At 48.3% G+C, this 26,926-nt stretch overlaps 11 protein-coding genes across 11 annotated transcripts; 7 read left to right on the top strand and 4 right to left on the bottom strand.

Annotated features, from left to right (window-relative positions):
• Positions 1–36: 36 nt before the first annotated feature.
• Positions 37–1,202, top strand: P175DRAFT_0452724 (guanylate kinase). Its single transcript, XM_040894526.1, has 4 exons — positions 37–171; positions 272–382; positions 542–744; positions 883–1,202. The coding sequence occupies exons 1-4, from the start codon at positions 69–71 to the stop codon at positions 1,153–1,155; spliced, it is 690 nt and encodes a 229-aa protein (XP_040753771.1). The 5' UTR covers positions 37–68; the 3' UTR covers positions 1,156–1,202.
• Positions 1,203–1,689: 487 nt separating this feature from the next.
• Positions 1,690–3,392, bottom strand: aspD (septin aspD). Its single transcript, XM_040894527.1, has 6 exons — positions 3,085–3,392; positions 2,866–2,994; positions 2,722–2,803; positions 2,530–2,667; positions 2,257–2,470; positions 1,690–2,192 (listed from the first exon to the last, which is right to left on the bottom strand). Exons 1-6 carry the CDS (start codon positions 3,209–3,211, stop codon positions 1,854–1,856), a joined length of 1,029 nt encoding a protein of 342 aa, XP_040753772.1. The 5' UTR covers positions 3,212–3,392; the 3' UTR covers positions 1,690–1,853.
• A 261-nt stretch (positions 3,393–3,653) lies between these two features.
• On the top strand, positions 3,654–6,192 carry P175DRAFT_0507227 (SKI complex subunit WD repeat protein SKI8; the record flags this gene model as incomplete). The annotated part of the gene is made up of 6 exons (XM_040898252.1): positions 3,654–3,999; positions 5,054–5,314; positions 5,373–5,539; positions 5,597–5,690; positions 5,771–5,957; positions 6,009–6,192. The coding sequence occupies 6 exons, from the start codon at positions 3,654–3,656 to the stop codon at positions 6,190–6,192; spliced, it is 1,239 nt and encodes a 412-aa protein (XP_040753773.1).
• Positions 6,193–6,614: 422 nt separating this feature from the next.
• Positions 6,615–7,337, bottom strand: P175DRAFT_0521547 (uncharacterized protein). Its single transcript, XM_040899210.1, has 2 exons — positions 7,006–7,337; positions 6,615–6,946 (listed from the first exon to the last, which is right to left on the bottom strand). Exons 1-2 carry the CDS (start codon positions 7,314–7,316, stop codon positions 6,832–6,834), a joined length of 426 nt encoding a protein of 141 aa, XP_040753774.1. The 5' UTR covers positions 7,317–7,337; the 3' UTR covers positions 6,615–6,831.
• Positions 7,338–7,979: 642 nt separating this feature from the next.
• On the top strand, positions 7,980–10,943 carry P175DRAFT_0529439 (uncharacterized protein; the record flags this gene model as incomplete). The annotated part of the gene is made up of 5 exons (XM_040899689.1): positions 7,980–8,114; positions 8,168–8,287; positions 8,373–8,663; positions 8,724–9,449; positions 9,543–10,943. 5 exons carry the CDS (start codon positions 7,980–7,982, stop codon positions 10,941–10,943), a joined length of 2,673 nt encoding a protein of 890 aa, XP_040753775.1.
• A 225-nt stretch (positions 10,944–11,168) lies between these two features.
• P175DRAFT_0498920 (copper metallochaperone ATX1) lies at positions 11,169–12,169 on the bottom strand. The gene is made up of 3 exons (XM_040896612.1): positions 12,037–12,169; positions 11,430–11,773; positions 11,169–11,371 (listed from the first exon to the last, which is right to left on the bottom strand). The coding sequence occupies exons 1-2, from the start codon at positions 12,122–12,124 to the stop codon at positions 11,622–11,624; spliced, it is 240 nt and encodes a 79-aa protein (XP_040753776.1). The 5' UTR covers positions 12,125–12,169; the 3' UTR covers positions 11,169–11,371; positions 11,430–11,621.
• Positions 12,170–12,302: 133 nt separating this feature from the next.
• P175DRAFT_0452744 (uncharacterized protein) lies at positions 12,303–16,084 on the bottom strand. The gene is made up of 4 exons (XM_040894528.1): positions 15,754–16,084; positions 14,497–15,690; positions 13,752–14,430; positions 12,303–13,696 (listed from the first exon to the last, which is right to left on the bottom strand). The coding sequence occupies exons 1-4, from the start codon at positions 15,854–15,856 to the stop codon at positions 12,667–12,669; spliced, it is 3,006 nt and encodes a 1,001-aa protein (XP_040753777.1). The 5' UTR covers positions 15,857–16,084; the 3' UTR covers positions 12,303–12,666.
• A 135-nt stretch (positions 16,085–16,219) lies between these two features.
• Positions 16,220–17,284, top strand: P175DRAFT_0498922 (kinetochore Spc25 family protein). The gene is made up of 2 exons (XM_040896613.1): positions 16,220–16,535; positions 16,609–17,284. Exons 1-2 carry the CDS (start codon positions 16,304–16,306, stop codon positions 17,151–17,153), a joined length of 777 nt encoding a protein of 258 aa, XP_040753778.1. The 5' UTR covers positions 16,220–16,303; the 3' UTR covers positions 17,154–17,284.
• A 278-nt stretch (positions 17,285–17,562) lies between these two features.
• Positions 17,563–20,490, top strand: P175DRAFT_0498924 (RING finger and CHY zinc finger domain-containing protein). Its single transcript, XM_040896614.1, has 3 exons — positions 17,563–18,960; positions 19,017–19,381; positions 19,433–20,490. The coding sequence occupies exons 1-3, from the start codon at positions 17,695–17,697 to the stop codon at positions 20,067–20,069; spliced, it is 2,268 nt and encodes a 755-aa protein (XP_040753779.1). The 5' UTR covers positions 17,563–17,694; the 3' UTR covers positions 20,070–20,490.
• Positions 20,491–21,191: 701 nt separating this feature from the next.
• P175DRAFT_0431803 (IQ calmodulin-binding motif domain protein) lies at positions 21,192–24,170 on the top strand (the record flags this gene model as incomplete). The annotated part of the gene is made up of 1 exon (XM_040893508.1): positions 21,192–24,170. The coding sequence occupies one exon, from the start codon at positions 21,192–21,194 to the stop codon at positions 24,168–24,170; it is 2,979 nt and encodes a 992-aa protein (XP_040753780.1).
• A 240-nt stretch (positions 24,171–24,410) lies between these two features.
• Positions 24,411–26,428, top strand: cia1 (iron-sulfur cluster assembly protein CIA1). Its single transcript, XM_040892399.1, has one exon. It carries the CDS (start codon positions 24,651–24,653, stop codon positions 26,121–26,123), a length of 1,473 nt encoding a protein of 490 aa, XP_040753781.1. The 5' UTR covers positions 24,411–24,650; the 3' UTR covers positions 26,124–26,428.
• Positions 26,429–26,926: the final 498 nt, after the last annotated feature.

Genomic DNA, 26,926 nt, shown 5'->3' on the forward strand with positions numbered 1-26,926 from the left:
GTTGGGTCGACGGTGTCGAAAATCGAACCCCGTATCCCCAGTTCTCCTCTGGCTAATTCTAGTAGTATATGCATTTCCTTGCAAACTCCCGTGGAATACTTTTCCTATCGCGTGGGCATCTACTACCACTTGTACCCCGCCTTTCAGTCTCAACAATGGCAGCCAGTGCTGGTGTGAACCACCCTCAACCCCCCCCAATCTTTTATCACAGACCCCCTCCACAGTGAACAACTGGAGTATACTACGTACTAACCAGACCTCTTCAATTCAGTACAAAAGTTTCGCCCCGTGGTAGTCTCCGGACCATCTGGGACCGGTAAATCCACTCTCCTGAAGAGACTTTTCGACGAATACCCGGATACCTTTGGTTTCTCTATTTCTCGTGCGCCTTGCCCTCTTTCCCTCCCTCCCTACTTACTTGTCTATATCCCTCTCCCTATTGTTATTTCTTAACAGAGGCTAAAGAAAAAAACAACAATCAAATACACACACACATATATATATAATAATATATTATATGGATACCTAACAATTCAACCAGATACAACCCGCTCCCCCCGCCCCGGCGAGCAACATGCACGCGAATACTATTTCACAACGAAAGAAGATTTCCTAGACCTGGTCAACAAAAACGGGTTTATCGAGCATGCCCAGTTCGGCGGGAACTACTACGGCACGAGTATTCAAGCTGTGAAGGATATCGCGGCGAAGGAGCGGATCTGTATTCTTGATATTGAGATGGAGGTTTGTTTGCATATTCCTTTGCTTTTTGCTTTACTCCACTCCCGCCGCCGAGAGAGAGAGAGAGAGAGGGAATAAATCATGAATAGATACAAAGAAAGAAGGGGAAAGAAGCTAACACAATATATCATGTTGGAAAAGGGCGTTAAACAAGTCAAGAAGACCGATCTCAATGCACGATTCCTATTCCTTGCGCCTCCCTCTGTTGAGGAACTCGAGAGGAGATTGCGTGGGCGCGGCACAGAGACCGAGGAGAGTCTGCAGAAGCGTCTTGCACAGGCGAGGAACGAGCTCGAGTTTTCGAAGCAACCCGGTGCGCATGATCAGATTGTTGTGAATGATGATCTTGAGACGGCGTATCAGGAGTTGAAGGATTTTATTGTTGATGGGGGTAAGTTTGGAGCGGAGCTGTGATTTTGGTCTTTTGGTTTTTTTTTTTTTTCTTCTTTTTTTTTTTTTTTGGTTCCCATCTCCCTTTGTACAGCGAGCATTCTATATATGCCTAGAAAGCAACGCGCATGCTGTTATATACCTAGGTAGTTTGGTTTTGGGTTGACTCCTTCGTTCGCTAGATATGTTGGTGGTATTTAGGATTACATTAGGCGCAGCTGCAACAACTACAAGTACGTGGAGCGTATTTAGATAGGATATATTTCACTTGAACCTGGGAATTAAGGAATTTAAGTACATGAAACGACAAGATCGACGCTACCGCTCGCATTGCTAGTAGTTCTCTTTTCGGTTTGCAAGTAACGAAATCATAGGAAATCGAAGAAGGCCCAGTCACTTTCCCTTTTAGGGAGAGTATAATAAAAATGGAATAAACAATTGTACGAACAAAGACAAAAAAAAAAAACCTGAAGTTAAAATAAGGATATCTGAAGAGCTTGCCGGTATTCAAGTGCGTGGTGGGACGGGTTTGGGTGGTAGTAGAAGAAGTAGTGGTAGAAGGGGAGAAAAAAAAAAAAAAAAAGAAGAGAGTGAGAGAGAAAGAGGGAGAAGTAGATCTTTGAGGCTGCCTCCCGATTTTATTGCCTGTCGACATCCGCCAGCACCAAAAAGCTTGCTCCTAGCGAAAAACGATTTTCATTCCCATTGGCCGCATCGCTCAATTAATAGCCGTTCATGGTCATACGCTGAGAGTTACGGCTCAGCTCTCTGTCAGCCGAGGGACTGATTGGCCGAGTGCCACCGGGGTGACCACCTGCAGCGCTGCTCTCCTTCAACGCAAGAAGCTGCTTGGCACGGAAAGTCTCGTAGTGAATCTGGCTCGTTGTTTCGATGAGGTCCTGGAGGTGGGTGCGGGTGAGGAAGTTCCTCAGGGAGACGAATTCGCAGTGGCTCTCATCTTCTACGTTGATAACACCCCAGCGGTTCTGACGGCCGCGGACGGGCTGGCCGTTCACGACGATAGTTCTCTCACTTCCCACGACGGCAAAAGGAATGATATCCTGCATTCATTAGAGATGCTGGGGGAAAAAAAAGAAGGGAATTATTCAAAGAACAAAGCCATACCTTGATGCGGGCATTGACAGCACGCTCCTCATCATCAAGCTCATCGTTGTCGTAGGGGTACATCTTGAGGTTGTGGAAAGCGAACTCCTCCTTGATGCGCTCCTTGAACGCCTGGCGTTCTTCGAGAGTAAGGGAATCGGCCTTGGCGATGACGGGAACGACGTTGACGACGTCGGAAAGCTTCTTTAGAACAACAATATCGATGGGTTTCAGGCTATTCAGGAAGAAAATCAGCCTCCATTGGCTCACATATTGCGGGGTGTTTATACTCACGCATGGCCAGATGGCTGAATAAAGAAAAGGCAGCAATGAATACGGGTATCTTGGATGTAACGGTCACGCTGAGCAGTAAGCTCCTTGCGAAGGTATGCGGAGTGCTGGTCCTTGATATATTTCACAATGGGATCCCAGCTGGCAAGAAATTAGCTCTGTCATAGTAGTTTCGAATCGGATATTGTCCTATACCATCTGTCATTGTTCACCTGGTCGCCGTATCCGGGGGTATCAACGATATTTAGCCTGAGACGGACACCATTTTCCTCAATGACTAATTTTCGTCGTTAGAAAGAAAGAGCTCTATCCTTGACAGCACGATATCAACAAACATACTGTGGGAAACGGTCTGGATCTCGGTGGTCGAGCGCACGGGTTCGTTAGGGGCAAGACGGCCCTTGGAATCAATCAGGTGAGAGGCGAAGATGGTGTTCACGAGAGTCGATTTTCCTAGACCAGTTTGGCCTATTTATTGGGCTTAGTTAGCATCACGATATCCATTGATGTTTTTGTGTTTGTTTTGTGGAATCCATCTGCAGGGAGAGCTCGACTCACCGACACACATAACATTGAACTGGAAACCACGCTTCAGGAGCTTCCGCTCAATCTGGGAGGTGATGCTGTCGAAACCGACGTGGCTCCGGGGAAAGACCGTAGCTGGGGCGGAGGTTGTAGCAGCCATTGTGGTGTAAGGGGGGGGGGAGAGGGGAGGAGAGTCGAAAACTAGCTTGCCTGAGCGGATAAGGGAGTCAATGGGGAGGGGTGCAACGAAGGAGATGGAGAGAAGAGGAGGCAAGGAAGAAGCCGACAGGGAGAATTTAGCGTTCAGAAGAGATCTGCTTTCTACCCCAAGAATCAAGCCGGTCTGTAATCGAGGAGGAGAGTGCTTGCTGTCTTCCAGACCCCTTTAATTGTTGTTGCGACTCAGGGGGGCTCTAGTCCCATTCGGGCTTAGTGGCTCTCCAGATCCAAATCCAGCAAACTGCAGGTTTGTCGGAAAAGCTTCAATTGCTCAATTTATTGATTTCCGTCGACGCACGACTCCATCTGTCCTGTCATTTTTTTGCCTCTGGTTGCCTTTAGTTCTCGGTTCTCCTGGAAACTTCCTTCCACTCACTACCAACATGGCTCTACGACTCCTTTCCTCCAACCTCTCGTTCCAGACGGTTCCTCGATTCTTCGGTTCCTCGAAATCTCTAACTTCCACCGTCGGAGTACTTGCGTCTCAACAATATGGCCTCCCATCCGCTATCCTACGGCCTGCCGCCTTTGCCCTGAACCTACCCGGCATTATCTCAGATCTGTGGGAATCCGTCCTCCGAGCCGTCCCGAAGAAGAAGACCTCCCATATGAAGAAGCGACACAGGCAGATGGCCGGCAAGGCATTGAAGGATGTTAAGAACCTCAACACCTGCCCTGGATGCGGACAAATAAAGCGGGCTCATGTTCTTTGCCCACACTGTGTTGAGAGTACGTAACCCGTCCGGTTTTCTCTGGGTTATATAACTTGTCTAACAAAATTATCCGATAGATGTCAAGAAACAGTGGAAAAGCACCGAACTCGCATAGTGTGATAAAAAAAAAGAATATTCGAAATAAACCACCAAAACAATTCAATTCACGATAGAATATGGGACAGAGACCGGATATGTGCCCCGGGGTGTATTTTTATTGATATTAAGCGTGCTCATTGCATGGCTTTTGGCGTCTGGTTGGGCAACGGAAACTTTTGTATATATGTCTACATTCATTCCATTAACGGAACTGATCCATCCAAATCTACTGCATAACGTTCATATTCAAATCCTGACCTTCCCCGGTGACCGAGGCTTGTATCCATGTTGGCTTCCTGATTGTAGGAAGCTGCTTCGGGATAGGTTTACCACGGCACTTAACATGATATGGATGTAATATTTCTCTCAATAAATTAAAGAATGCTGTCTTTAAATACTTCCTCATAATAATAGTAGGTTTCGATGCAGTATTTGACCCTTGAAACACAATTAAGTGAGCCTTGAAAGACTTTAGGGCATTTTAAAGAGTCACAGTACGTGGTGAAACATGCATAAGTGCCTGATTCGACAAAGGAGTCTAAATAACTCATATTCAAATTCACAAGAAACTGGAGTGTTTTGTAGATGGAATTGCGGACCAGCTCCCAGCTTGTATACTGGCGATTATAGTGGGAGGTTTCGGATGATCTCACTCGGCTGTGAATTGTCCCACCACAATTGTTTGCCAACCACCAACAGCCAGTGACGGCCAGAATACGGTGGTGCACCCATCACCAAACTACTCGATCAAGCCTCTCCTCAAGAATGGTAAGACATGTTTACATCAAGGATCAATATCGAAGGAAGAACTATCGTGTTTTTCTAACTTGGGGAACGTTCTTAGTCGAAACAATACCTCTCCTATGGCTCCGCTGACAACAGTAAGTATTGTTGATTGATATTACTTCCTTGACTGCATTGCTATTCTTCCCTACCATCTCCATCATCAATTTTGCTAAGTTGCGCTACAGCACACCCTACCGACATTTTCTCGCTGGCCGTAACTGACAAGCAGATCTTGTCGGCCTCTGGTGCCTCTGCTATTCAGGTGCACTCCACAACCAACCCTGAATTCCCACTAGTCCAGACCATTGATGAAGCCCACAAAGTCGGGTGCCATCATGTCGTGACTGATGCGAGAGGGTCGAGGGCCGTGAGCGTTGGCTTTTGCGGCGAAGTGGTGATTTGGGCCTGCCACGACGGAACATGGTCGAAAGATGAGACGGCTTCAGGTAATTCACCTCCCCAAAAAGGGACCCATGGAACATTTGACTGATTTCCCTTGGAAAGCAAAAAATACAGGCTTTGCTGGTGTCTGGGCGATTGCCCTTTCGGCGGACGGCCAGTTTCTCGCCGGTGCCAATGAAAATGGGCACGTCAAGGTCTGGGATCTGAATGCCGGAGAACAAATCCGGGACCATGAAACCAAGGGAAGCTTTGGGACTTGCATAGATCTGGTAAGTCTAGATAATTTACTCGGTTTTCTCGATGATGCTTATAGAATCGGTATTCAGTCGCCCGATGGTAGATTTATCGCCAGTGGTCATGAGAACGGTAGCGTCTACATTTTCAACACGGAAACCGGACGCATGCCATTTAGTCTATCAGGTACATATTGCATACATATTGCATACATTCTTGCTCTACTTGGATTTACAAAAGAAAATGACATCGCTAATATCTCTCAGGCCTCGTCAAACCCGTTCGATCTGTTGCCTTTTCTCCCGGTGGGAAATTCCTTGCTGCTGCGGGCGATTCAAAGGTGATTGTGCTGTATGATACCTCTTCTGGTGAGCAGGTGGCTAGCTTCACCGGGCACTCGGCGTGGATCTTATCCCTTTCGTGGAGTCACACCGGAGAATACCTCTTAAGCGGGTAAGTGCCTATTGTCAACTACTAGTGAACGTTGGACTAATTAGGGAAAAGATCATTTGATGGTAAGGTCAAGGTCTGGTCGGTTGAGACAAGAACCTGCGTTGCAACCCATTCGGAAACTGAAAAGGCTATTTGGAGTGTCAAATGGCTACCCAAGGTGGGAAAATCAGAAGGATTTGCTACGGCCGGTGCAAACCGAAGCATATCGTTCTACCGCGAGGCCACAGGGGGCTGAAGATGACATATGGAGCGAATAATGGCCTTCCTAAGCTTATCAATCCAACAATCAGAAGCCGGAAATGTTCTATCCTTTTTCTCACCCAACCGCAAAACGGCTCAACTTTGGGCTACATTCCGATGCTCGTTCTCAAGTTGTGGTGGATAAGCACCCGTTTATGTCCAGAAGACCAGCCGCAAATTCCACACATAGCAAACACACGGGTTCTATTCAGAACATCACTGGGTCAAATTTCCCTTTCTGCCCACGTCGTTGGAGCGGCACCTATTCTCGTGAGCCTCACTTGTAATGTAGACTAGAGGGAAGAAGCCAATCCCACAGGTCTCCAGCCCAGATAGTAGACCGATTCTAGTCGACAATTATGCCTTTGCTTGCATACAACTGGCAGCCCTGCCATGCCCTCAAAATAGACATGCGGTGCTTATCAGGATGACTGACAACCGACTCGGGGTTGGGATACTACCCAAGGAGTACGAGAAGTGCGCACGTATGCCTAATCGCCAGACCAATCTGGTATTAATTCCCGAATAAACACCCCACAGATTACACCCTGAAAAAGCAGCAGCAGACCTGGGGCAGATGCAGGTCGCATTTCCTGCGCGCACTTGGCATGTGATGGCCCACGCATTCCATTCCTTATCTCAAACAAGTTCCCAGGCTCTCATTTAGGAGCATCACCGTTTGGTTGAGCTGTTCATGAGCATCTTTTCGTAGACGAAGTTCTCTTCGATCGATGCCTAACCCTTTTAAACTTTCGGGAGATTAGATCTACCACTCTTACACGTCAGGACTTGGGGAAAATGGACTTACACGCGCAGGTCATTCCTTACATTGGGCTGTTCCCAATACTTGATCTGCAGCAGATTCCTCACAATTTTGTGCTCTATCCCTGAGACATCAGCTGCCTTTCGGAGAAACTGCAAGGTGTTGGTAATTCGAAACTGGTTGAAATCTTGAGCAGGGGAAGAGCGGAAAGACGAGCGAAGTGTTTGAAGCAGCAGATAACGTGATGGGGTAGAGTAATTGATAGCCTTCAAACCCTGGCGGTAAAGATGGCGGTATGCATGAACGATGGCTTGTCGGTCCACGAGAGCCGATACGGTCTGAGCTGTCCTATTCATTGCACGAAATGTGTGGAAGCCCAGGCAGGAGTGACTAGGTACCTAGTAGGTCATAGATAGATTGAATTGGGTGACGGACGAGTTTCCTCGAAACAGCTCAAGGCTAGCAGCCACGCTTAACCCAATCGGGCACAGCTGGCATGTGCCCGCGCGTTAGGCCGCAAATGGTCAGTCAGCCCTCTTGGTGCCCTTCTTTCCCACCCTCGCTCTCTTCCTTCAGTTCCTGTCTCTCTTCCAGTTTCTGTTGAGAGACTGCAGCATTTATTCCGAGATCTCCATCTTATTACTTGGCCCCTCTCGATTCGTTTGGGCTGGTGCATCTTCTCCGGGGTTAAAAGAGATAAACCCTGTTTGGCACCCTGTGGCTCTTTGATACTTGAGAAGACGCTACCCATTCACACTGCATAGCACACACGCTTCTGTGTAGAGATGATTCACTAACCATCCTTTCAATTCACAAAAAAGCCAAAAAAAAAAAAAAACCAAAAGGCAGAGAAGGAGAGAGATAGTACTCCTCTGCAGATCTCCTATTACTTGCTTACATGCCCAGTGGATCAACTTCATCTTTCTTTCTACCTGGACATTGCAGCGCGTGTCTGGGCTGCTGCGTGAAAATGAAGGCATGTCTTCTGTAGTCGCTTAAGAAGATCGAACAGCGACGATATGGTTCGAGTATCTCGGAGACCTGCCTCGGTATTAGCCAGGCGTAGTCCGAGCAAGATTGCCAAACGAAATGCACGAAAGCATAAGGTGATCTTGGAATCCATTACGCAGGAGAAAAAGAAGCTACGGAGTGTTGTATGTGATCGCCTTGTTCGTCTTATGGACACTCTTGACAGTAAACCTGGCAGATATCCTTTGAAGCCACCGCTCCCCCTGGTTACACCTTTATCCCGGCAGGAAATCCCCACCTGACGATGGCATGTAAAGAATTATGTCGACAAGATGAGCTGAAGGTGTATGCAGTCAGTGTATGCCAATCCCTCTACTCTCAGCGCTTCCACCCTCCTCCTTTTGGTAACTGTATCATCTGATTTTTTTTTCTTGTCATGCTAGACGACTCCTCATATGAATACTCACAACCTTTCCCAACATGTGCACCGTATTGGGTATCACTTTCCCAGTGCTATTGTTGCAACTGTGTGTATGGATCTTGGCCTATACCTCGCAGCAAATGGAAAAGCAATCCCATTCCACGACTTGGGTAACCAGGCAAGCCGAAGACGCACTAACTCGGAAGCTTCTCAGATAACTATAAACACTGAAGCCAGGGACGTGCTCAAAGATCTTTTCCCAAATATTCCAGATAATGACCTAAATCAGATCATCAAAACAGCATTTCAAAAGGTAATCTCTAATCACCAAGGCGGACTGGAAATTTCTAGCATATGCTGATGCCGTGTCTAGGGTCAACGCAAAGTAGGTACAGCAGTTGAGCTACCCCTAACACGCCGTGCTCAATTAGCCGTGGTTGCCCATATCCGGCATATTTATACAGATTACGATCGTCTTCTCAAATCCACGTCTTTCCATGAGGCCAGAAGCACGGTTGAAGAGCCCACGTTAGCCAAGCTTGTGGAGTGGAGAGGCGACGATGAAAATGGCAAAAAAGTTCTTGAGGACGTGTTTCGTGAAGTCATTGTTATATCTGATGATGAGGACAGTGACACCGAGGGAGAAAACCAACCTCGCAATGATCGAGATTATAGCGTGGAGGTTGTTTCTAGCAATCCTCGTGTCGAGGAACTCCGGACAAGACCCATCAACTTGGCAAACCCTACTCTCCGCGGGACTCAGGTAGAGATACCGGAGGATGAAGCTTTACCGGGGTTTCGTTTTGTTCCGGAGATTCCTAAGAAAGCTAAAATTGACCGCCGAGGTTTTAGCAGATATCAGGCTTGGGACCGTGCCATCAATCGGTATAGAAATACCACCAGTGGTCCGGCTCATCAGCCACCCTTATACCCTCCTCGAAAGCCATTACAGGAAAGTCTTTCTTATGAGGGAGAGCCCTCTCTGCGCCGGCCTCCGGACTCTTGCCGCCTTTCTGCAGCCCCATACGCTGTATCTAACCCAGGACCAGCCGCTAGTGGTTTGAGCAGGTCGCCGCTCAACCCTGTGGTAGAACATCATGTAAGTCATATGCCATTATCTTGCTTTAATACTTTTTTATGGCAAATGATGATGTTGATTTTTTTTTTTTCCACCGTACTGACTTTGATTAAGCAATATGGCCTGTTTCCCCCGGTGGAACTGCCACACAAGATAAACGACGCGCCTCTTTACCCTGGCGTGGTAAGACTAGAGCGAGTACCAGTTTCTGATCAAGGAAAACATCCTCCCATCCAGCGACCTGACTCGCCAACCAGACCTATTTTTGTTACTGCCTCTAGGGATATCCGTGAGAGGAACGATGACTATTCCAGGGCCCCTCCCCGGCCACTAGGACCCTTGCACAGCGCAAATTTCAACCCACAGGACCGTGTGCTACCTTCTGTTGAGAGCCCTTTGCCTATGGAAATAAAACGTCCAAATAGTGGCCACATAGACCAGCTAACTCAACGGATGTCAGGAGCATTCTCTTTCCGCTCAGAAACACCAAAGCGTCCAGCCTACCAGGGATTCCCTTCTCCTAAATTTGAAGATCCTAACCGAGACCACGCTCCTAAAAGAAGGCGCATGACTCACCATGAAACAGCTATACAGAGGAGCCCGTGTTCTGGAATTGTTACTACCACCGCTGTGGAATACTACCCAGGTGGTCGGTACGCGATAGCGGGACAATCTTCAGGCCAAATTGAACCCTCTTGTAGGAGATATGTCGCCCCAGTTGATGGCCTCCATATTGCGGAACGTCCACCAGGGAGTGCCCTGGATCTAGCCACTTATCCCACTCAACTTAACCGTTCTCCCCAGTTTATGACGCATCAAGCGCCGACTAAGCGTTACAATGGCCATTTATCCTCCCACAGCCGTCCTACTGAGTCTTACACTCATCCCCGGTCTCCAAACCAAACCCATATTGTATCAGATACAAGGCCTCCCATACCCCTAGGCAGTGGCTACGATGGAGCTATTCCAGCTAGGTTGCCAGATTCAAGAGAGCCACGCATCTATCGCAGTGTACCTAGTTATAATGTTGGTGATGTCCGGCCGCTTGATGTAACACAACCGCAGAATGACCCTAGTTGGAGGAGGAACCCAGATCCCCAGCGTGTTCTTGTGCCATACAGGTCCGCTGAAAAGGAAGGCCTTTATGCCGATGGTTTTGTCCGTACTGTTGATATGCACGAACCTGGTAGATTGGAGTACCCACCAGTTCGCCGTCAGCCATCCAGCAAGCTTGTGGATAGCCCCCCTCAGGCGGTTAATTCTAGGGTTCATAGCCATCAACATCGGCGTGTTCCATCGGATAGTGTAATGTCCGTACCCGCCCGTGCGCGAGTTCAGCTGGACTCACCAGCCATATCTCCTTCTCAGCAATATCCAGTGGTTGATGATCGAGGCGCAAGATACCATGATAACAGGCCCTTCCGGACTCCACCTATAACCCATCAGTATGAGAGAAGATACGAAGATACTCTACCCCCTCCACGGTATGATGACAACCAGGATCCTTCCCGCTAAGCTTGAGATATAGTTAGCTCTCTTTGTTCCCCTCGGGCCACGGAGGACCACCCACGGCTCTTGTTAGGGATATGCGCTTATTCTTCTCCTAGGAAAATCCATCAACTTCATCAACGTGTACCATGGACGGAGGAAAGGCGCTCTCCTGCCCACTCTCGGGGACCCGAGGATTCTCGATATTCTCTACCTAATGGGCGAACAGTCATGATTGTGGATTGAAATTTGCTCGGTAAAAGACGCGTTTTAGATCCACCGAAGGTTTTTTAATGTGCATTTTTATGTGTATATAGGATGATACCCAACACGGTCATGATTATTACAGTCTAGTTTAAAGACGCAAAGTCAACTCTACTCTACCACAAAAACTCCTAGAGTGTAGTGGTTTCCCATTGTCTAGAATCTAGCGCATGGATGGATGATAAACACGCCTGGAAGAACACGTTAGCAGGTCAGGTAGATAGAGAGAGGTTGGATGAGGTCCCTCACTCTGATGAAATTCCCACCCAACAACAGTAAGCTAATCGGGGTATATACATTCCCAGCCAGACAAAAGTCGTCCTTTCAGGAGACCCTCTCTCCCCCCCCTCCCTCCTCCTTCTCGGGAATGTCCAGAGAAGCAAAGATTATTTATTCAGTCATTAATCATGCCACCTTTTTCTTTTCTTTTCTTTTCTTTTTTTAAACCGACTGAGGTGTCCCATTTGCGTCCCCACTATTCACCGTCTTGCCAGTTTTCTTGATCTTCTCGAGGACGGTCTCGTACGAAACAGAGGGATCGGTAACGACGCTAGCGGTCTGGGATTCAAGGCTTACGTCGAAGGATTTGACACCTGGATTTATCAGTAGAGTTTCTCCCTGGACTTTTTTTTTTTTCCTTAATTGAAGAGAAAAGGGGGGGGGGGGGGGGGAGGCCAAGAAGGCAGAAAGAGAGTGCTAGCCAGCCAGCCGCCAGCCGCCAGCCGCCAGCCACCAGCCACCAGCCACCAGCCATGTAGGTAGGTAGGTAGGTAGGTAGGTAGGTAGGTAGGAGTGAATAGATGAGGAGGGAGGGGTAGGTAGGTAGGTCATGCAGTCAGTGAATGAACGTACGTACCATCAAGCTTCTTTAGGACTCGCTCGACGGCGCCGGAGCAGCCGCTGCAGCTCATGGAGATGTTGAATTTGTATGTGTGGTCTGACATTTTATGATTTTATGGTGGATGGACGGGTTGGACGATGAGTTTTTCTGTTCTATTTCTGTTCAAGGGGACAAAAGAAAAAGAGAGAGAGAGAGAGAGAGAGGTGGTTGTTTATGACTTTATATGTTCGGACAGAAAGAAGGCGGGGGGGGGGGGTTGATTGATAAGGTGGGCGGGGAGAGGGGAAAGAATTGTTTGTTTTCACGGGGAGAGAGAGTAGAGTTGGAATCTGAGTCAACTTTTTTTTCTGTCTGTCTTGCGGATATTAAGAGGTCTTGATTCCAAGGATTCATTGACACTATCTATCTATGCTATTGAATGTGACGCATATTTACTCTGTATAGAAATGCACAAATCGCTCAATCTGCTTGATTATCACCTCATTTGTGATCTGATACAAGGGGATTTTTCTTCGGTTAACTGGGAATATCAACCAAGTAGAATTATTAATCTAAATATATCATAGTTATGTGCCCTGCAGGACTAATGCGAAGATCCAATCGTACATTATAGAATATCTAAGAACAAGAGAAGCAAATCCGACCCTAGAACCCTGCCGCTCTTTTCTTCTTCCTTGCCTTGATCCCACTCTTTCGAGTGGCTTCTCGGCCTCCAAACGCTCCTCGCTCAATCTGAGTCATCGGGAGGTCATCTGTGACCTGACTGCTTTGTAATCTGATCATAGGCGGCTGACTATTATCGGGCTGGCTGCCCCATTCCCTGGCGATCGGGGGAGGGGAGGATGGTGGGAACGGGATGGAGGAATCAAGACCGATAGAATGCAGCTGCAGCTGTGACTGCGACTGCGACTGCGATTGAGACTGTTTCTTTCGCAGCTTGCGTTTTGAAGATGTGGATTTCAGCTGTCGTGCGCTTTCTGACAACAGTGTATATGTTGCCGGGTTGTTGCCGGGTTTCCAGTGATCGAGGATGTGCTCTACATCCCGACTCATTGTTCTTTGGTTAGTGAATGTCGTGTAAGAGGAGAGAGCCGAAAAGGTAGGCCGTGTTTCTGTCCGGATTCCGGGAGATATATCCACTCCAAAGGTGGAGCGATTCTGGGTAGCTGTAATACTACTAGACTGCGTGTGGGACTCGTAGATGCTTGGAGTAGGTAGCGGGACAAGTGAAGAATATTCATCACCAGTACTCGATGGAGTTATAAACCCTTTCGTAGAAGAAATACTTTGGTCCTTCTGTTCGAGTTCGTTGGATTCAGCTTCGTTTGGGCTGTGCACTGAGATAATCTGACCAAGCACAAGATCAGCTACAAAACCTCGGATTGCCTTTTCTTTGGCGATTCGTGCGCGTCCTGGTGTATCACGAGGCAGGCTAACTAGCCAGCTATTCACGAGTCGATCGTAAATGTCCACCAAGCTGAGCCTCGGTGACTCTGCCGACCTGGAATGTTGCGAAAACAGTGATCTGAAAGGATCAAAGAGCTGAACAAGAAAATGATTTTGATTTCCCTCAGCAGAGCGTGCTGCCGATGCATATTGAGAAATGAAATCCTCGAGAACATGAGCGTTTTGGTCGATATCGTCAATTATAGGTGTCCTGCGTAGTATTTCAAGCCTGAGAGGATGCGATTTAGCAGGTCTGATTGCTCCATTCAGGAGTAAGAACTTACGCTGTTGGACTGGTGAGCCTGTCAATCGGGGTGGCAACAGAAACTTTGTCCTTCAGTTCCTTGATAGAACTCTGGAAACTGGACTCAAGGCCCCCTCGACCATTCTGGGCTGTAAGATGTATGCTGCCAGTGGCAATTGCATAAATCTGCGTATAATCGAGGGTCCACTGGGGATCTGCCAAAGGAGCAACACTGTACAGTCCAGAATCTGGAACTGTATCGGTCACAAAGACCGATTCGTCCCAATCATCCACAACGAAATCACCCCAGGAGTGAGCGGTTACTTTTCGCTGTCCAGCCAGGCGTTGTCTTTTAACACGCAATACATCGCCTCGCGATCTTTTACCCGCAGAGTCGCCACCAGAGGGTCCGAAATATATTGATTCGTGGATAGTAAGGCGTGAATCAACTATAAAAAGCTTTAGAAGCCTCATATTGGGGTCATGATAGTTCCTGCCTAGGCCTGACGGCGAATGAGCGATCTCCTTTAGGACGAGGGTGGAAAAATGTGCGAGAGTGGGAGAGGAGGGGTCCGACTCCGCCGTAGGATTCAATGGCGAAGGCAAATCCAAAATAACGGGATCAGGAACAGGCGCCGAATCGAGACCCTCAGATGCGTTGGGGCAATGGAAAACTAGCACGAGCTTATTGAGGCGGGAATACAAAACCAGATAGAAATCTTTTAGAGCATCATTGTTAGTAAAAAGGTTCAAAGTTGATGTTTAGCCACTCTTCAAGCCCGTACCTTCATCCATTGCGAAAGAAGTCAGTTGCATTGTTGTATCATCCGAGTCTCGAAAGTGGCGCCAGGACAGCCGCGGGTGAAGTGAAGGCCTCGAATTACCCTCGACTGGAATAGAATCGGGTGCTACATCAAGCCAGAAAATCCGGTATGTCGTGAGAATGAAGATCTGCGACGTGTTGGATGTGCTTCTCCTTATGTCTAGGATCCATTCCGACCTTCTTGTGAATCCCAGATCGATTGAAGTGGAGTATACCCGATCACCTTCAATTCGGTAGAGCATCGAGCATCTTCGGTCACAAACAACAACATGGCTCTCATCACAAACCCATTCAATAGCCATCCAGCCATCATGTCGGCCAGAAGCTCCCATTTCATGAACGTCATCAACACCGACCCAAGGGAGGGAGCCAGAGCCCTTACATTCTGCAATCCAATTGTCCCTATTCCGTCGATGGCGGTTGAACAATGCCCAGATACTCCAATTACCCTGTTCATCAATGATGGCAAATTGCTTCTGGTTCCAGGGGTTAAAGGCCACATCTGCGTGGGGAGAGTCTCCAGTATGCGAGGGGAATAGTTCCACCAATGCGTTTGGATTCAGGCGAGAACTCCGATAGTTGCTTAGGGTGGTCGTTCCATTTTCTGGGCCCACGGATACAGAGGAAGGGCTTCGGGAATATAGAGGCCGAAATATAGTTGTAGAACGTCGTGATCGGGCCGCCATGAAGGTTCCCCTCTCTTCCGGAGCTCGTGAGAAGCAAATCTGTTGGATAGGAGCCCCCCCGGTCAGCCATTCAATAGCCTCCCCCTTTTCAATCGTCGGAACCCTTATCCGGTGCACCTCCTCTTGCCTTAGCTCCACCGTGTCACCGGTTATTGTCCGGAAGGTAATATTGTTACCGCATTCCCCGGAAGCAAATGCCACAACAGGGACAGCGCGACGCCCAGAAGTGTCAAGCTCCCAATCCACTGCATAGCCAAAGTCGAGAAGCGAGGAGATCAAAGGGTCACATAATTCACTTGTCGTAGCGATTATATGCGAAAGCGACTCGTTTTGAGCGAAGGGAAAGTTTTTAATCAGCTTGGTATACCCGTCGGACGCAGGAGGTTTCGCAGCCGCCCATGATGCATTCGATAAAGTAATAGGCGAAGGTACAGCAGTCTTAGTCACTCCAGTGTAGGGGATGCGTGGTGCTTATTGAGATATCAGTGTACTGCAAGGAAACAAGATACTACCTGTAGCCGTCAAGAACTTACCAGGCGTCAAAGTCCGTGAGAACGACCAAGTTTGAGTATCCGGACGGTAAATGGCTTTCCCCAGATGTCCATACTGGAGATGCCTCGTCGAGTTCTCATCCATTAGGTCTATCTTTGATTCTGGCGATACACACGAGCTCCGATCCAACAAGCATATCGAGCACTGTGACCAGTCTCTCGATCAAGAAGTAGCAAAGTCAGTAGAGAAAACGCGGGGTATTGGTAAGTGTTCTCTTGGCAACACTTTCAAATGCATTTGCTTTGTGGCTGCTGGTATTTTGAGAAGAAATCAGATAGAGTGGGAATGAGCAGTGAAGGCCGCCAGAGAGAGCATGTATGTATCACTTTTGCCTCTTTTTTTTTTTAGCGGCTTGTAGTAAAAAATGTCGATCGCGGCGGAGTGCCAAGCCTTTGGTTGCGCCGCAACACAACAACAGATTCTCCCGCATCATCATCGCGTTTTCCCCTCTGATACATAACTCTAGATCTTTGCACATTTCCATCTTCCCACCATATCAGCCTCATTCCAGAAAAGGCAGAACGCTACATAATGGCCTCCTCATTTGATCCTTCGCTTTCAACAAGTGGTATGCGGCCACCTCTCGCCTCCGCAACTGCTCCGTCTATGGCCGACTCGCTCCCCAGCATCAATTTTGGATTTGAGGATTTGCGCAATCGCATGGCACAGTTCACGGCACAGTTCGATGCGTTTATCGAACGCGGAAGAAAACAGGTCCTAGAAGAGAGGAATCAATTCAAAATCGGCCTAGCAGAACTCCAAGGTGTGTGTGGTTGATCCGTGACATTCTAGCAAAGAAAAGCAAGAGCAGCGTCCCTAATTTGATATGAAAAAAGAGGACTCGCGAATGAGACAAAGGGATATTGAAATTCTCAACCTCAAGTCACAAACCCACGAGCAAACTCTCCAAAAAGAAGTCGCAGAGGCTGCTGAAATGCATACTGCCGTCTCCTCTGTTACCCTAGAACGCGACACCCGTCTTACCAAGCGCGATCGGCTGAAGCAACAAATCGAGGAAACCCAAAAGGCAATCAATCAGAAATTAGAAGCACAGAAATCCCATTCTCGATATCTTGATGCTCAGGCGCGACTGAACGTTCCGGAGCTTGAATTTTGGCAAGATTACTTGTGTCTTCGAATTGACGGTGCCGGAAGGGAAGATCGGCTGAAATTCGTCTATAGTCATCTACTGGAAAAGGACTGGGAAGCCGAAGCCTGGTTTGAGCTCGGTACTGCCAACCGTGATTACGAAGTATTCCATACACGACCCAAGCTTGATCGAAATTCTCTCGACCAGGAGCTTGAAATCTTGAATGAAGATCGAGACTTTGGCACATTCCTAAAAAGAATGCGCAAACTGTTTGTTGAGGTTATGAAATAGCGGTTTAGCCATATGTATGACCAATGAATGATGATCCCCCCAGAGGTCAATTTAAGAATACTATGGCCGTCTCCCTAATCGACTCCCTTTTCTATTTCTACAAGGATAAGTATAACTATATGTATACAAACAAGCGAAGTCAAATCGCTTCTAGTGGTGCCTTGCTCGGTGCAGCCTTGGATTACCCCAACTACTCCTAATCAGAATAGGAATCACAATGAAACCCAAAGAGCAGAAGAACAACATTTGGCAGGCAAAATAAAATAAAAAATTACAATGAATGTCTGTAACTTATCCTAATTGTTCTAAACTACCTCTGTATCGCATGTGAAACGACGAGTTGCCAGTCAGGTGACTAGATCTTCCAACATCACCAGGTGGCACTCCCTCTTTTGCCTGAACAGGAGACAAGACATCCATGAAGGCCGCAGAGCCCAATAACTTTGTATTCTCCGATATCCCTTGGGTCTGGTTTCAACCTTACTTCCTTTCGTTCGTTCCCCTTACTCTGGTTTCCCCTTCATGCTGTGTTTAGTCCTCCATGAGTGGGCTGTTCTCCTCATTTCTCTTTAAACCTGCCATTCAACGATCCCTCCGCCCGCCACGGCAGCCACACGCCCAACCGTCTCCCGACGATGACCGACCAGAGACCAGTTCCGTATCTTCAGGCATATCATTTCCAGTGAACCCCAATACAAGCAATGTTAAGGGGACTATAGCAATGTCGGATCAAGAGCAAAACAGACATCTAAAAAGGGAGTCCTGCAGTGGTGACTATGCGGGGTCCGAAAATGACCTCTTGGGTCCGTCCACATCATCCCCGGCGAAATTGAAGGACAAATCTCCTGATGCCGACAATTCCTCTTCCTCGAAGCATGCTGAGCTTGACTTGGGGAGCGCACCCCTGCAATTCCCCTGTAATCCCACCGAACTAGACCCCGCGAATGTTTCGACTACTCCGGGACATGAACTCCTGTCCGGTACAACACGGGGCGCATCACTTCAAACCAATTCAGATGTCCAAGAAACCCAAGGACAGCCGCGCAGAATATCTGAGGTGGATGATGTGGGTGGGCAAACTTTGCTTCCCGAGGATGATGGAATGGGCGCCTTGCGGAGAAGGATACACGCTATTCGAGATCAGGGTTACACCACCACCGAACAAGCTCGCATGATCCACGATTTAATGACGGAAAAGTACAATGCATCTCGAGCTACCTTAGGCGAGGCTCTATCGCCAGTTTCTCCCTCTTCTCCCAGTTCTCGAACGCTAGAACAGCCAGACACTCCAAATTCTCGCTGGAGTGGCCACTCCTTCGATCAGTTGTTTCCATCCTCGGCCTCCACAACTACAATTGTACAAAATGATATTATCCACAACCTAACATCGGATGATCTAAAGCCGACTTTTCATCCTAAGGCCGAACCAGATCCGACCTTGGATGAATTGGAAGACATAGATGCTGAGGGGTTCGAGGAACTCTGCTTAGGATGTCCACACTACAAAAGGAACGTTAAACTCCAGTGTTATGCTTGCAAGAAATGGTATACCTGCCGATTCTGTCACGATGAGGTAGAAGATCATCACCTTGACCGACCCAAGACGGAGAACATGCTATGCATGTTATGTGGACATGCTCAACCTGCGGCGCAATTCTGTAAATGGTGCGGCGAACAGGCAGCCCAGCATTATTGTGATGTCTGTAAGCTTTGGGATAACGATGCTAATAAAAGCATTTACCATTGCAACGATTGTGGTATCTGCCGGATTGGCAAAGGTCTAGGGAAAGACTTTTTCCACTGCAAGGTAAGGACTAGCGACCAAGGGGACCTAAATGAAGTCAGCTGCTGATTGAGTGATAGACGTGCAGTGTTTGTTTACCTATTTCAATTGAGAATACGCATAGATGTATTGAGCGCTCAACCCAATGTGATTGCCCAATATGCGGTGATTACATGTTTACCTCTCCTGAGACGGTGGTTTTTATGCGTTGTGGACATAGCATTCACCAACGATGTCTCTCCGAGTACTCCAGATCGTCATACCGTTGCCCGATCTGTAGCAAGACCATCACAAACATGGAAACGACATTTCGGAATTTAGATCGCACAATTCAAAGCCAACCCATGCCAGCCGAATTCAAGGGCACAAAGGCTTTGGTTTACTGTAATGACTGTGGTGCCAAATCGGTTGTCAAGTACCATTGGCTTGGTCTAAGATGTGATGTGTAAGTCTTGTTCCCCCCTTATTGCAAAACGCCAGGCTAACACAGACCTAGGTGTGAATCGTACAATACCGCGCAGTTGCGTTTACTTCAAGGGGATATTCTAGATATCACAGAGCAGGATATCAGCGAGAGCCACAATATCCTGGCTTCTCGGGTCAGGTCATCGTCCCATGGTGCAGATGCCGCAGTGCTGGCTTCTTTTGCATCCATGCAGATTGACCCTAGCTCGGCACCGGGATCAGGTGCACATCCTCACCTCAGCTCCCCTTCATCTGCTGATCGGTCCGGCCAAATTCCTTCGTATAACCTGACTCGGGGTCGAGCCGTTTCGCCAGTTATCAGCAACTATTTTGGCATTCCCACCGATCGCGAATCCGAAAGATCTAGGTCTACATCCTTTTTCGGAGGCAGGACACAGACAACTGACGGGAATGATGGTGATGGAGAACTCCACTTTTGGGGTACTAAGATAAAATATCGATACGGATTCCTAAGCAGGGGTATCGACCCTGCTGACGAGGCCATTGTCCCTGACGAAGAAGCGGACGAAGAAGAGGTATCAGGAGAGAGCGATTCCGACAACAGCAGTAACAACAATAAGGATGAGGAGGAAGAAGAAGAAGAAGAAGAAGAAGAAGAAGATGATGATGATGATGAAGAGAGCATCGACATATTTGGGCACCGATAATACATATCCAGGCGTTGAGGGCAAATCTATACAGACATTACCTATATATAGGTGCCAATGCAGATCGTCTCGCGTGAACATGGCCGGGCCTAGGAGATATCATCATGATGGAGTTGCGTTGGCAATAGCTGGCAGGCCCACTTACATATATATGCCTTCATCCACCATTTTGGACCGGTTGGTGTTGGGGATTTGAGGTGACTGTTTTCTTGAAACAAATGCATTAATTGGCGTCGGAAAGGGGTGGGCTGGAGGATATTCGAGTTAGAATCATGAGAGGCGTGTACTACCACTACTTCTACTCACATAATAACATAGCATATCTTATCATCAATGGAGTCTCTCCACTATATTGGGTTCTGAATACTGAGGAAGATATTGTTTCGGGAAGTGCATATATACAAGTACCATACAATTCGACCACCACGTTATTTTTTCGATCTATACACAAACTCCAACTTAACACATAAGATCATAAATCCATCTCAGGAGGTAGTTAACTATCTATTTAAATTCCAGCAGTGATTAGCTAAGCAACATGTTCGTTTGCGGGATCTTCGATTCGATGAGCTTCCAAGTTTCCCTTTTTTTTTTTTTTTTTTTTCGGGTGGGTTCTGACGACGATGGTGGCGGCGAGTGGAATGCATGGAGGACGACGAGGAGGAGGCTTCCTTTTACTTTATCTACTAACTACCTACAACTCTGAACACTCTCCTCTCGTTGTCATTCTTTCTTTCGCCCTGTTTCTACCTCACGACCTTCCTTTCCTTCCTCCTCTGCACTACCCACCTTCACACTCACTTCTGAAACAGATCACGGATCTCTCTGCACGCCCTGGTTGTCGCTTGTGGTCATATCACCTCCCTGTGCTTAAAAGACTCAGTCTGGCACCCTCTCAGGTCTTTTGGGCAGTGACCGTGACGCAGAGTCAAAAGGAGATATCTACCTTCCCTTCCGCTCTTGCTCATCCACTTTTCCATCCCTTCTTTCGCCCTTGACGTTCCAATAATCCACACCCTTAGTTCCCGCTATCGATAATCGATCGCTCCTCGCTAGACGAGAGAACATCTCGCATGTGTTAGGATTCACGCGTCCCCTCCCGCCGCTTCGCCTGTCAAGATCATGATCCGTCGTAACTCAGATATTGAAATCCAGTTGCCCGATGCCGGCCGTGCCGACACTTTAGAAGAACCGGACGTTGAAATGCTGTCCGATGAACCATCCCCCCCATTCAGTCTCCCCGCTCATCTCGCCGCTCGTTTTGCTCGGAAACCCAGCGTAGTTCGTCGCTCGTCTGTGGCTTCATCTCGACGGAGTTCCGTTTCCTCCCTACATTCACAACACTCAAATGTGTCCTCCCATGGAGCGACTTCCCCTGATCATATCGCGCAACATCTACGACGAACGTCGATCCTCGAGAGTCGGAAGGCGCGGCTTGCAGATCGCGCGCTCCATGCGGAAAAAGTGAGGCTACGTGCGGCCCTTGCCAAAGCGACAACTCGAAATTTACAGAGAGAAGAAAGGGCCCTTGCTGCCCACCAGGCCCGCGAACGTTTGCTGGCGGAGATCACCGCCAAGTGCGAGGAGGAAGTTCGCCGGGCAAAGAAGAAAGCGGAGGATAACAGGGAAAGAAAAGCTGCCGAACACGCGCGTCTCCGGCTAGAGATGGCGGAGAAGTTCGCGGAGGCAGAGAAAAGGCGGCTCCTCTATCAACAGACCCATCGCCGTCACCGCACCAGTAGCTTGCCTACCAGCGAAGAGAGGAAGATCACCAAAGGAACAACGAGGTCTCTCACCCGCGATGCAGCTGCACGAAAAATCCAACGCGTGTGGAGAACATATCATTCACAGGTGGTTATGAAGGAGTTCCTGACTCTGACTCTGACCCCTGACTGCATTCGGGAAATGTCTTTCGAGGAAGTGGGGGTCTTGCTTTCGGAAGAGGGAGTTTTGTCCATTACAGCTCGTATCCTTCGACTTTGCGGGTTGCGGGACATGGAAAGCGGCACGGTCGGTGGGAGAGGTGCTGTGCGCACGTTTCTGAGCAGCTACCTGATCGTCACCCATCCGACCGAAGTTTTAAGTAGCAACGGCGAGCAGGAACAGGACTTGATTTCCAAAGCCCGGGAGCTTCTTTCGGCGTTTGAACAAGTTACTCCGCTACTCGCCTCTGGCTGCTGCTCCCCTACGACTATCTCGACCGAGATTCAGACTTTGTGTGAGGCATATAATGTGTTCTTTTCTGCGTTCCACGCCTGGAAAACCCATGATTCCAGCGTTTTGATTGAAATAATGTTGGCTCAGTTCATTGAATTGGAACTGATTTGGCAGACCGTGAAGAATGATCAAGCTGGTGGTGTGGCGGATGATTATCGCCAAGGTATTCGACAGAATCAGATCCTGCTTCTTGCCCGGCTGAAACGGCTGGCTGGCTCGGATCGAGCCATGCAGATGGTGCGTACTGCCTTGAAGAAGGCCAAGCGGGGGAAGAAGCGAACCGCTTCCAAACAGGCCATCCCACGTTCGGCGGCGGAAGTTGCGCCGTCGTCGACTACTGAAGCGCTTACAGAAAGCGTTGCCTCACCGATTAGTGAGAGCTTCAATATTGTGGACAGCACCGTTTTGCAAGAACTCGAGAAGCAGCGCATCTCCCCGCATGAACGATTCACCCAGATCCTTACTGCCCTGCCCGAGAATCGTGCTTTAGTCCATGAACTCCTCATCAACAAGGAGTTTAAGATTGAGGAGAAATCATACACGGAGCCACGCAAGCAGATCATGGAGCATATGTGCGCTATGATGCGTCGCGATGTGGAGGCTGGTTTGGGTACGAATTGGATCGTGGCCATGGCTACGGTGATTCAAGATCGATTACTTCGCTCTCTGCGGCCGGGTAACTCTCTTCATGTGCTGATTAGTGAAGTCCTTGATCCAAAGCTGGTTGAGAGCCAGTGCAAGGCTGGCGCGTTCTCCTATGACAGCTTTTTCAATTTTATGAATACTCTTTTACCGAAGCTCTGTGCCCCTTATCGCGATCCTGTGGTTAAAGCATTTGCTGAAGGCACATCATCGGGGGATGCCATTGACCGCCTGGCGAGACTTATGGGTATTATTGACCTACTCTCGCTTGATCATACAAACTTTATGATCCAGGTTGCTGCGCCTCAACTCATCCAAGAAGCTCCTGGATATGAACAGAGAACGTTTGAGAAAGGCCTTCAGGATGGCTCCTTGAATTTAGGAAAGAGCCGGCGTTTTTGGAGGACAAATCGGAAAATCATTGCCGACGAGATGCGAAAGCGCGACCCGGAGAATGTCCACGGAGAGCCTCGACCTCCTGCTTCAAAGGTGTATGCCCATGGCCTGGTGGACCTCGTGCTCAGCAACGCGCCTGTCTTTGACGACCTAGTTCCTGAGACTCTGGAATTGGATCGCGAACGACTGGGCAGACTCCATGCGCAGGTTTTTAAGATTGTAGCCACCGCTTCAATTCTGCTGACGGCTAAGAACCTGCTGAAGCGCGATGCGCGGGCACAATGGAAAGCGGAAGCGGATCGAATTATGGCTTTGGATTTCAACGACGTTCAACCTGACCGAATTCAGTTGATTCTGGAGTCTACGCATCCAATGCCCTCGAGCGCTAGGGCTCAACTTGCAGCAACTATCCGTCGGTTGCTGCCTCAAGTTGCTGCCGCTTGTTCCGTTGCGAGCCCCACGACCCCCTCAGCATCGGTTGAAGTCCAGACGGATCTGTCTGCCCAGGAGCTATCATCTTCGGCAGACTCAGTGAGCTCCGGAACAACTTCTGGTACGAGTGGGAGCGGTGCAACCAGCTTCACTGACCCAGTAGCACGCCTCATTCTCTCCCGTCTCCGCGCGCATGTACTCTCCCGCCTGAATGCGTCGAGCGCCAGCGAGAGGGTGCGGGCTACGACGACCGCCAGTCAAAGCCTGGCAGGTGCGGGAATGCCCGAGTTTGTCAGTCAAGTTGGTCAATTGACGGAAGAATTGGACAAAGTCCGGGAAGTAGATTGGTTATGTCACGGTATGGTCTATGAACAGATCCTGAGAGACAGCAGTCCTCTGAGTCCGACGGCGTGAAGGGAGGTCCGGAGCTATCATTTTTGAATTTGAGAATACTATTACAATACTATTTTACTTGGCGGGTATATTTGGGGATTAGATTATCCATGGACAAGACAAGTTGTTGTGTTTAGTTTGCGGTTGCAAATGACCTCTTTTGATGGATTATTGCTAGACAGATTGATTTTTTAGTTGATACACCAATGCATTCCGCAAGTATTTAGCACTGTGTATATCCCTTTTCCGCCTAGTAATTCATGTTGTAAAGGGTTGTCAATGTGGTTGGGGGCAGCAAAAGATCTGACATCTTAACTTGTGACTCCGAAGTCGCAATAGAGAGAGAGAGAGAGATCTTTCTCCAGAACCCCCCCACCAACCCTCGCAGGCCTTTCCTCCCAACTCCCACTCCCACATTCGACAACAGCACACGGCAGAAAACCACCTTAACCCCCCTCAAACAACTAGAATCACGCAATCTTTTTTCAATTTCAACGCACAATGACAGCATTGGATGCTGTCCCAGCCCGGGAACAACCCCAGCACCACCTCACCCTCCTATCAGATTTAACCCCGCCCTCTCTTGAACGCACATGGCTCACAGCACCCCATCCTACTCTCCCCCTTGTTGCAACCTGCAGCTCGGATAAAACGGTCCGCGTCTACTCCCTGATCAATTTCCGGCTGCTATCTACCATCTCTGGGGGCCATAAGCGGAGCGTACGGACATGCGCCTGGAAACCCAATATCCAGGGCGAAAGCGTGCTGGCGACGGGCAGTTTCGACGCAACCGTTGGCATCTGGCGACGATGGGATAACTACGGACAATTTAACGACAGCACACTCAACGACGACAACGAGGGCCGTCAGCCACGACACGGATCCCAACCTGGGGAGGAAAAAGAAGAACAAGGCGACGACAACGATAACAACGATGACGATGACGAAGAATGGCGTTTCGCTGTGCTTCTGGACGGCCACGATAGTGAAGTCAAGTCCGTTTCCTGGTCTGCGTCGGGCTTGCTTCTTGCCACTTGCTCGCGGGACAAGTCGATCTGGATCTGGGAGGATCTGGATGACGGGGACAACAACTTCGAGACCGTTGCGGTGATGCAGGAGCACGAGGGCGATGTCAAGGTTGTTTGCTGGCATCCGGCCGAGGAGTGTTTGGCGAGCGCGAGCTACGATGATACCATCCGGTTGTGGAGAGAGGATATCGATGATTGGGGGCAGGTTGCGTGTATCCGGGGTCATGGGGGTACAGTTTGGGGGCTTGACTGGGAAGCGGTGGAGAATATCCCCTCCTCCTCCTCCTCCTCCTCCTCCTCCTCCTCTTTTCCTCTTTCTAGCTCTGCCAATTCCGTTGGTGACGACCGGAGTGGTAGTGATCTAGTCGTATCTCAATGGAAGACATGGCACGCTCTCTCCGGTCCACGTCTAGCATCCTGCTCGCATGACAAAACGGTGCGGATCTGGCGCCGACAGCCAAAAGAAAGACCTACCGGTAGTGGGATTCCCGCCGCCAGCGCAATCCCTAGTATCATTCGACCCACGGGGACGGACGAAATCTGGGAAGAGGATACGATTCTGCCACGGGTGCACGAGTTATCCGTTTACGCTGTCGCCTGGAGCAAAAAGACAGGGCTACTTGCTTCCGTGGGCGCGGATGGGAGAATTGTTGTATACGAGGAGCGATTTGTTCCTTTGTCGTCGGGGGAGCCGCAGCCGATGGAGACGGATGATGCTCTCGGTGCTGCTGGTGCTGATTCTTCCACTTCTGCGAGTGAATCCACCCACCCACCTACAGACTGGAAGGTCATTGCTATTATGGACGGTGCACATGGAATCTACGAGATCAACCATGTCGCGTGGGCGAATCGCGCTGATCGTGGCAGGGAGGAAGGCAAAGAGGAGGAAGTGCTAGTGACGACTGCGGATGATGGAAGTATCAAGGTTTGGACAGTTTCGCAGTAATCTATCTACCTGAATTATCAGATCAGCAGTAGACTGGTCAATTCCTGGTTCAAGAACGCAAGCCATCTCTACTGAGTGATATTTGATAAATAGGGATCGATCGTTGAGCAGCCCGTCATGCAGAGATGGCATACAGTCGGTGATCACCTGACGCCCGGTCCCACCTGACGCCCGATTTCACCACTACCAGCAATATTGAATATGAAGCAATTCAACTATATATAATTATTATTATCGCGTGATCTTTTAGTAGATAAATATAGTTATTATTAGGACTCTATATATAGTTTTTAATTGGTCTGAAAGTACTGTAGGAGCCGGATCTTACAGCCTTGATGATTTACTATTAGAGGGGCCTCTAGGACTTCTATAAGTATTATTAGCCTAGTTTCTATAGATTTTTACTAGCATAAAGCTTTAAAAACCTTCTTTAGAGACTTTTTTACCTACTAGAAATTATTTTAAAGCTAGTAATCTATTTTCTTTACTAGATAAGTATCTTTCTTTTATTATTTCTTTTATTCTACTTCTAGTAGCTATAATTTTTACTAGAATACTTAATTTCTTTTTTACTTTTTAAGCAAGTATTATTTCTTCTCTTTAGTAAGTTATTAATAGACCTTCTCTTACTTCTTTAATACTTTAGTAAGTTATATAATTTTATCCTTCTATATTTAAAGATTACAAGCCTGCTAAACCTTTTAAGAAGAGTAAAAAATTATACTATTATTTTTAAAAGTTATAAGCTTAAATTATAAGAGTTTTCTATATTAATATTTCTTCTTCTTATTCTAGAAAGCTAA

The sequence above is a fragment of the Aspergillus ochraceoroseus genome (genome assembly GCF_002846915.1).
Source record: "Aspergillus ochraceoroseus IBT 24754 chromosome Unknown P175scaffold_2, whole genome shotgun sequence".
NCBI classification, from domain to species: domain Eukaryota; kingdom Fungi; phylum Ascomycota; class Eurotiomycetes; order Eurotiales; family Aspergillaceae; genus Aspergillus; species Aspergillus ochraceoroseus.